At 40.8% G+C, this 10,008-nt stretch overlaps 1 protein-coding gene across 1 annotated transcript in view; it reads right to left on the minus strand.

Moving 5' to 3' along the window:
* Positions 1-9,818, minus strand: part of MTRR (5-methyltetrahydrofolate-homocysteine methyltransferase reductase) — a 35,760-nt gene extending 25,942 nt beyond the window's left edge. The window contains exons 1-6 of the mRNA XM_060774063.2: positions 9,698-9,818; positions 7,886-8,043; positions 5,446-5,599; positions 3,270-3,387; positions 1,600-1,945; positions 664-783 (exon numbers count right to left, since the gene is read on the minus strand). Of these exons, the coding sequence (XP_060630046.2) occupies positions 664-783; positions 1,600-1,945; positions 3,270-3,387; positions 5,446-5,599; positions 7,886-8,029 (882 nt within the window). The 5' untranslated portion in view covers positions 8,030-8,043; positions 9,698-9,818. The remainder of the gene's footprint in view (positions 1-663; positions 784-1,599; positions 1,946-3,269; positions 3,388-5,445; positions 5,600-7,885; positions 8,044-9,697) is intronic.
* Between the last annotated feature and the right edge of the window lie 190 nt (positions 9,819-10,008).

Genomic DNA, 10,008 nt, shown 5'->3' on the forward strand with positions numbered 1-10,008 from the left:
AATAAGCTGTGAACCTATCTACAGACAAAGTGAAATACCCCTACATTGATTTGTAGCTTTGAGCACTTTTTTCTAGAGAAAACATAGACACACAAACATACATCAGGACCTTCTGCCAGCAGGCATTTGTGGAAGAATAAGGCCCTTTCTATACTGCCATATAAAATCCAGATTATCTGCTTTGAACTGGATTATTTGGCAGTGTAGACTCATATGATCCACTTCAAATCAGATAATGTGAATTACCTGCTTTAATAATTGGGATTATATAGCAGTGTAGAAGGGGCCTACAGTGCATGCTGCTGGGGAAGTATGGTTATTTGGGATTTGGGGAGACGAGGATTTTGAGTTTTTCAGGCTAATTTAAGTGTATTCATACTTTGATCTGTTTTTACCTTAATTTGCATCGTATTCCAAATTATGACAAAAGTGTGGGATTGTTAGCCACCATGAGTCCCCATGGGATGAAAGGCAGGGTATAAATAAAGTAAACAACAACAACAATGTGTGTGTATCTATAAACACATATTGCAGGTCCCACTTATAAAATATTATCCTTAAAGTTGGAGGCATACTTCTCAAAATATTTACTTTTACACTGCATTAATCATCACCATCCACTCCAAGAGGTCAGAAGTAAGGAAAACAATAAATCCAACTCACAGAAATATCAAGTTCTAGCAGCAAAGTCTTTTTTATTGCTTCATCTGTTGTAAGTTGAACAGCCTTGATGACAGGAACTTGGAAAACAGAAGTCTCCGAAACACAAGGTGGGCCAGGATCCTGAAAACAAGCTGGCACAAGTTTAGATCAGGGAAGAAGTATGAAATTTGTACAAATATTATGTACAACTGTCTCAATGTACTTTGGTGATCTCACCAAAGAAAGCTCTGGAGCCTCAATGATATCAGCAGAAGAGATTAGCAAATACTTGTCAATCCGACTTAAAAGAGACTTCACAGAGTTTTAATCTAGTAGGATCATCTTTGCTTGACCCTCTTCAAAAATACTTAACTGCTATTCATAAAGAATGTTTCCAATGCTGCCAAGCACAAGGCTCAGAAAGCAAAAGCAAATACAAAAACAATATTAAAATTATGTTTGTAAAACAATTAATAAATTGAAATAGTTAATAAGTAATAAAATAATAATATTTTATTATTGTTTTATTATTATTAAATAGCTCTTTTTAGATCACCAAAACTTTAACCCAGTGGTGCAATGGGTTAAACCCATTGTGCCAGCAGAACTGCTGACTGAAAGGTCAGCAGTTTGAATCCCGGAAGCATGGTGAGCTCCCATCTGTCAGCTCCAGCTTCTCATGCAGGGACATGAGGGAAGCCTCCCACAGGATGGCTAAACTTCGGCTGTCCCTGGGCAACGTCCTTGCAGACGGCCAATTCTCTCACACTAGAAGAGACTAGTTTCTCAAGTTGCTCCTGACATGATTATTTTAAAAAACATTCTTCATGAGAGTGCTGGAGAGAAAATGTCAGAAATATTAGAAGAGGGGATGAATAGGAAAGACTGACAGTTATTAAGACTTACTAGCTGACAGTAACTAGCAAAACAGGATATTTTCACCATGGAAGAGATTACCTGATCTGAGCTTTCTTGAAATATCAACTCTAGGTATTCTGGCGGTAAAGCAGGAACATTAAGAGTGGATTGTGAAAGTGGAGGCACTGATTGAGAAAGAGAAGGCTGAGAGACTCGGGTGGAAAGTTCTGAGTAAGCATTTGATTTTGATAAAATATCAGTCGTCACTTCTGAATCTTCTATTTTCAAATGCTCTATTTTGGAAACTATGCACGAGTTAGAAACTGTACTGGCACAAACAGATGAAGACTTCTCATTATGGTTTGTGTCTTCTTTTTTTGATGCAAATTCATGATCGAGAGCAACCCAAAGATTTGCAATCCATGGTTCAACCACCAATTCCAAACTGAAACAAAGAAAAAAAGGTTTGTTTTTTTTTAAAAAAAATGAAAGTACTGGCATAAATATCAGTGGTCTATTATTTATTTATTTAAGAATAAAAATGAAATTTAGTGAAGTCTGTTTTGAAAGCACATTCAAAAGAACAATCCAGAAATCTTCTCCATCGGAAGATACAATGAAATTTCACACATCAGAAGCCCTCTCTTTACCTATGACAGTGGTTCTCAACCTGTGGGTCCCCAAGTATTTTGGCCTACAACTCCCAGAAATCCCAGCCAGTTTACCAGCTGTTAGAATTTCTGGGAGTTGAAGGCTAAAACATCTGGGGACTCACATGTTGAGAACCACTGTCTTATGCATAAGAGGAAATACAGAAATCTGTTTCTGCCTTAAGCTTCCCTGGGAGCTTAAGATATGGGAGTTTATGGAGCATGAGAACAAAAAATAATAAATAAGGAATGCAGTTGCATTCAAGTGATTGAGATGCTGGGTTGCTGCGTTTTTTGGGCTGTATGGCCATATTCCAGAAGCATCCTCTCCTGACATTTTGCCCACATCTTTAGCAGGTATCCTCAGAGGTTATGAGGTCTCCTGGAAACTAAGCAAATCAAGTTTATATATCTGTGGAATGTTCAGGGTGGGAGAAAGAATTCTTGTCTGACAGAGACAACTGTGAATGCTGCAACTGGACACCTTGTTTGCATTAAATAGCCTTGTGGTTTCAAAGCCTGGCTGCTTCCTGCCTGGGGGAATCCTTTGTTGGGAGGTGTTAACTGGCCAATTAACAATTTAACAGTTTCAAAGCAGACAGGCTTTGAAACTGCAATGCTATTTAATGGTAATCAAGCTGGCCAATTGCAACATTCAATAGGCAAATGAATACAGTAGGAGTAAATAAAGCTGCATTTCCTTAATTAAAGCTATCCCAACTGCTTCCCAAATTTATTTATTTATTATTTATTTACTTCATTTCTATCCCGCTCTTCTCACCCCTCAGGGGACTCAGAGCGGCATACAACATACATCTAAGCAAAGATTCAATGCCTTATTATACAAATCATATAAAACATAACATAAAATCACTAGAAACAATAAGCCTATAAATAATAAAGGATCGTTCTAACTCCCTGTTTAACCATGTAAATAAAGGATCTCTGTGTCCTAACAGTAAACATGTTGTGTTACATATAAATGGAATTATTAATCCAGAAAAACCACCAGAAGTAACCTTATCCCATAAATTCTGTCACACAGCTGAAATCTGAATCTAAATGTGTGGGAAGGGAGCTATCCCCAAGCATTTAGATTGGGGAATAATGTTCCCTTACCCTACAGCATCATCAGCTTGTCCCATCTCACAAAAACACTGTGCTCCAAGCTCTTGAAGTCGTCTGTCCACTATTTTCCCCCCATTGCAAAAGAAGGTGTATTCAGAGTCTCCTAAACCTAGGAATAGTAAGGCAAGGGAAAAGACAAAAAACACAGAAATAGAAATAAAATGAGTTTCAGACTATATTTATGTATAAGCTTTAACGCAAAAAGAAAAATTCCACACTCAATAAAATGTCTTAGAATTATTATCACACACCTGTTTCACATCCAAAGCCCAGCAACATCTACATGTGTTTTGTTCTCTGCTTAATAGAAAGGGTTCAGTAGTCAAGTGGCTTTTTACCAAAGCTTGCCACCCTCTTCACCCAACTTCTGAAATATTCGGATAATTAAGAGAAGAGAAAGGAAAACAAAAACTTTGCTTCTAAAATGGTCTCCCCAGGACAACCGCAATCCTCATGCTGGTTGCCTGGCCAGTTTCTGCTCATCCATAAAAACATCCCTTCCAGGTTCTTTTCAGCATTGCTTGAAATAGTTGGCTTGAGATGTGAAATCAGCTGGGCCCACCCTATACATACATATAGGAAAGGAATGACGAAATTCCCTTCCCTCTCTTCCCTTCTCTTTTGTGTGGAAGCTTCCACACTTTTGCAAATGTTTTATTGAGTCAGGAACGACTTGAGAAATTGCATGTCGCAACTAGTGTGAGAGAATTGACCATCTGCCCAGGGGACGCCCAGATGTTTTGCCATCCTGTGGGAAGCTTCTCTCATATCCCTTCATGGGAAGCTGGAACTGACAGATGGGAGCTTACCCCACTCCCAGTAAGTAGATGAAAAACTCAGAGACATAATTGCTTAGGCTTTTACCTGAACAAGCGAGGGCTAAAAGGGAGAATGGGGCACAGTGCCACACAGAGATACCTTTCCGAATGTCCCCATGTGAGAATCAGGGGTGAAATGGGCACAGATACTGAGATATAGGCTATTGTGTCCACCATGCCTCATTTTTAAATTCAGAAAAACACAAAGAGGCTATTTTCAAGGCTATAAGCTCAATATCCAAATTAACACATGAAGATTCATCGCCAGCCAGGCCTGTAGCCGGGGGGGGGGGGGGGGGTGTGTGTTAGGGGTTCAACCCCCCCCCCCCCCCGTGAAATTTTTCAGGTTAAAAAAAACTGGTTTACTCATGAATTTTAACTGGTTAACCAAATCCCCATGCGAAGTTTATGAGACACAAAAAATTAAGAGTCCCTCCAGAACTGCAAGCACTATCTCAAGCAAATATTGACAATTTATTCACACTGTCATTACTTGCAGCAATAGCCGATGTAGCGAAGCAACCAAGCTGGGGGGGGGGAGGGGTGTTGAATGCTCTCGTGAAGGAGGCCAGACTTAGTGGAGGTGGTTGACAGGGGCAGAGCTGCAAGCTATTGAAGGCTGCTCTGCCCCCTGCTGTGCTCTTTGCTTCAGCGTGACCCTAACTCCCCCCCAATTTTCAAACCCCCCCCCCTGAAATTTTCGACCCTCCCTGAAATTTTTTTCTGGCTACGACCCTGTCGCCAGCTGACTATACAAGCCCAATAACACACTACAAACAGAAAACAAGAGTATTCAAATGTAGTACACACTACAAATAAACCTTGTTATTTTGCTTACATGCTGTTTCAATGAACAAACAATGCTACTTCAATTGACTAATGTGCTGTTTCAATAGGCAAGTTAACATCTAGTGAAATAATCAAACATGAAAACTGAACTTTTTTTCCTTTGGTTATATGGCTCCAATGAAATCATATTAATTTGCCATCCACTTCTCATCTCATTTATTCAATTATCTTTGCAAAAATCAAGGTATTCCCTAATGTATTGTACACATACAGAAGGTACAGGAAAGATGACAAATAAAAGGCACAGATGGCTGGGTTTTGAAAGCAATCCACTAGAAAACAATCCACTAGAATTCAAATTTTCCAGTTCATTCAAATCATATCAGAGTCTTAAACCATCCTAATTCTGTATTTCATTCATACCTTCAATCAATATGAGCTACATCAAACCAAAATGCTACTTGTCATGGTTGCTTCCAGTCATGTTGAAACAGTTTGCTCAAATATCTTTGATAGATTCTTTCATGTTTGTTTCAGACAACACATCATATGCATGTTACCTAGTAATCCATATCGTAAATGGGAGAAGTGGTCCTGAGGCAATGTTTTGTCATTAATTTCCTTAACAAACTTGATTGCTGTGTCTGGCGGCTCTCCTGTACCAGTAGTAGAAATAACAATGACCACTGGATCCCTTTCACTGATCAAGTTGTACTAAAATTCAAAAAGAAACAAAACAAATCTTTGAGGCACAGATCTCCAATACAACTGAATGGTCCTTGCATGCACAATCACGGGTGAACATCAAATAACTTGGGGCAAGCCTTTCTGATGTTTTAGCTACTTTATCAGGCTTTCCTACTGCCAATAGCAATTGTAGATCAAAGTTTTAGCTAAGAGACCTATATTATAGCAGTAATATAACATATAATAGATTTCAGTTACTTGGATTATCAGCAAATCAGTTGTAATTAACAAAAAGAAACATTTATTGTAGTAGGTGGTTTGTGGTTTGCTCTTCTCCACACTCGCATGTCGTGGACTCCACTTTGTGGCCCCAAGTCTTAAGGTTGGCTCTGTATCGCATTGTCCCAGAGCAAAATCTGTTCAGCACCTTCCAAGCCACCCAGCCTTCTGTGTGCCTAGGAGGGAGTTTCTTATCTGGTATCAGCCACTGATTGAGGTTCTGGGTTTTAGCCTGCCACTTTTGGACTCTCGCTTGCAGAGGCATTACTGTGTCTCTGTAGATCTTAGGAAGCTATTTCTTAATTTAAGATTTTGGAGTGCTGGCTGATATTGATAATATTACAATGTAATACAATATAATACTACTAATAATAATATGATAATATAATTATATATTTTATATTAAATGTAATATTACTAATAATATTACAGCAGAGGTTCTCAAACTAAGGCCCAAGGGCCAAATACGGCCCTCCAAGGTCATTTACCCGGCCCTCGCTCAGGGTCAACCTAAGTCTGAAACAACTTGAAAGCATACAACAACAACAATCCTATCTCATCAGCTGAAAGCACACCCACACTTCCCACTGAAATACTAATAAGTTTATATTTGTTAAAATTGTTCTTCATTTTAATTATTGTATCGTTTTTCAGTATTTTTTGCACAACAAATAAGATATGTGCAGTGTGCATAGGAATTCATTCATTGTTTTTTTCAAATTATAATCTGGCCCTCCAACAGTTTGAGGGACTGTGACTTGGCCCTCTGTTTAAAACGTTTGAGGACCCCTGCATTACAGTATAATGTTATAATACAATATAGTGATATATAGTATTAATATTGTGCTATGGTAATAATATAATATATTGTATTTACATTTTACTTGTAAGCCGCTCTGAGTCCCCTTCGGGGTGAGAAGGGCGGCATATAAATGTTGTAAATAAATAAATATCTGAGCAGCGGATGGGCCAGAGATGTCATTGCCTTGGTCCTTTTATTACGGCGAATGTTAGGTGGTGCAATAAACAGTATAATTTCTCCAGCGGTGTAAGGGCACAGATATCCTGTGATAATGTGGCATGTCTCATTAAGAGCCACATCGACTGTTTTAATGTGGTGAGATGTACTCCACGCTGGGCATGCGTACTCAGCAGCAGAGTAGCAAAGCACAAGGACAGATGTCTTCGCTGTGTCTGGTTGTGGTCCCCAGGTTGTGCCAGTTGAGACTCGATGAGAGAGGGGGCCATGGGGTGGTTCCATCTTGACTCCTGCATATGTCATCAGCTGGGGACCCCTCCCCCCAGCAACAACTGCTGCTCTAGGTCAGAGTGAAGAGAGAGGGGGCTAGAGGACAGTTCCACCTTGTCTCCTGTGCTATGCTAATAATATAATGTAATGTAATATATCGTTTATACATATAGTATTTATAATATTATAATGTAATGCAATATAATACTACTACTACTAATAATATGATATTATAATTATATATTTATATTACATGTAATATTACTAATAATATTGCAATATAATGGTATAGCACAATATTGTAATATTTAATACTGATATTGTACTATGCTAATAATATAATACATTGTATGTATATATATGTGTATATACATACACACACACACATTGTACGCCGCTCTGAGTCCCTTTCGGCGTGAGAAGGGCGGCATATAAATGTCGTAAATAAATACATAAATAAATACTGAAAAACTAGAGCAAAATGTGCTGCAGGATGTTTGCAGTTTAATACACTTTCCCCATGTATTTATGATAGAACCAATTAGGAAATGATATTGATAGCGCAGGAAGAAAAAAATGTGTTGCATAGTTAATCCAATACATATTCAGTGCAGTGTATAGCAGACATGGGCAAACTTCGGCCCTCTGGGTGTTTTGGACTTCAACTCCCACAATTCCTAACAGCCTACTGGCTGTTAAGAATTGTAAGAGTTGAAGTCCAAAACACCCGGAGGGCCAAAGTTTGCCCATATTTGATCCAAGAAAGCATTGGATGGGACTCTCACCTTGTCCGACTCACTGATGCAATGAAGATCAGCTTCAAATCCGTGCTCTTTTCCCTGCTGCTCAATTTCTTCTGCGATGGCTTTCGCCTGGCCCTTCTGGCTGGCATATAGTAGCAGAAACCTCCTGCTTGTTTTGCAGCACATCCCTCAAGTATCAACTACATAGGGGAAAAGGAAAAGAAAGATATGAGTGAATGACTTCAACTCCTCCATAATGACATGATGGCAACAGTCTTGGACAGCAATGGCTCCCAAAGTGACCCATTTATGGTGGAATCAGGTATCAAACAGGGATGTGTTATTGCCTCAACTTTATTTTCCATGTTCATCGCTATGATACTTCATCTTGTTGACGGGAAGCTTACCACCGGAGTGGAAATCATCTATCGGACAGATGGCAAGCTATTTAACCACAGCAGACTGAAAGCCAAAACCAAGGCTACAACAACATCTGTTACAGAACTCCAATATGCTGATGACAACATCATCTGAGTGCATTCAGAAGAAGATCTACAAACCCCTCTAAACACCTTCGCAGAAGCATATGAGAAGCTTGGCCTGTCATTGAACATCAAGAAAACCAAAGTGCTGTTCCAGCAGTCATCAGCCAATCCGTCTCCAATGCCAGAAATACAGTTTAATGGTGTAACATAGAAAATGTTGACCACTTCTGCTACCTTGGCAGCCACCTCTCCACCAAAGTCAACATTGACACTGAAATTCAACACCGCCTGAGCTCTGCGAGTGCAGCATTTTCCCGAATGAAGCAGAGAGTGTTTGAGGACCGGGACATCCATAGGGATAACAAGGTGCTTGTTTATAAAGCTATTGTCCTCCCAACCCTGCTATATGCTTGCGAGACATGGACTGTTTACAGACATCACATGCAACTCCTGGAATGATTCCATCAGCGCTGCCTCCAAAAAATCCTGCAAATCTCTTGGGAAGACAGGCGGACAAACGTCAGCGTGCTGGAAGAAGCAAAGACCACCAGCATTGAAGCAATGGTCCTCCGCCATCAACTCCGCTGGACCGGCCACATTGTACGGATGCCTGACCACCGTCTCCCAAAGCAGTTGCTCTACTCCGAACTTAAGAACGGAAAACAGAATGTTTGTTGACAGGAAAAGAGATTTAAAGATGGGCTCAAAGCCAACCTTAAAAACTCTGGCATAGACACTGAGAACTGGGAAGCCCTGGCCCTTGAGCGCTCTGGTTGGAGGTCAGCTGTGACCAGCAGTGCTGTGGAATTTGAAGAGGCACGAATGGAGGGTGAAAGAGAGAAACGAGCCAAGAGGAAGGCGCATCAAGCCAACCCCGACCGGGACCGCCTTCCACCTGGAAAACGATGCCCTCACTGCGGGAGAAGATGCAGATCAAGAATAGGGCTCCACATCCACCATCAGGACACCGAAATTGGAAGACTACCCTACTCGGACAATGAGGGATCGCCTAAGTAAGTAATTAACACAACAACCGATCAATTAATGAGCCATACAATTTAAAACCCCTGGTGTTGGGTTCAAAATGAGGGTGTATCATCTACATTGCAGAATTAACGCGGTTTGAAACTGCTTTAACTGCCATGGCTGTGTGTTGTGGAATGATGGGCGCACTGGCAAAGGTTTGAGTCCCCTCTGCCACAGAATGCTGGCGCCTCAAGAAGCTACAACTCCCAGGATTCCATAACATTGAGCCATGGCAGTGAAAGCCACGTGAGGAGCAATGGCCACAGCAAGGACTCCTTGCCAATGCTTCTCCCCTCTTTGAGGTGTCCCTTCCCCCGCCTCCCCAACTTGGTACATTCCTCACCAGTCAAGCGGGCGCTAGTTACTGCCCGGGCGGGGGTGTCTCTACAGGCCAACCTCCTCGAAGTACTCTTCCGCAGAACAGTGAGGACAAGGAGCAGGAAACAGCGAGGGGGCGGGGCTCACAGCTGTCAGTCAAGGCAAAAGGGGGCGGGGCATTTTGGCTAGTATTATTTCACAGACTCTCTTCTTTTTGTCTTTTAGCCAATCAAAATCCGCCTAAAGTAGGCGGGGGAACAAAAGGGGATTGCAGCCAATCAATCGCAGCCTATCAAAGGGTGGGAGTAAGGAATGTGAAGAGAAATCTGATTGGTT

The sequence above is a fragment of the Anolis sagrei genome, chromosome 4 (assembly GCF_037176765.1).
Source record: "Anolis sagrei isolate rAnoSag1 chromosome 4, rAnoSag1.mat, whole genome shotgun sequence".
NCBI lineage: Eukaryota > Metazoa > Chordata > Lepidosauria > Squamata > Dactyloidae > Anolis > Anolis sagrei.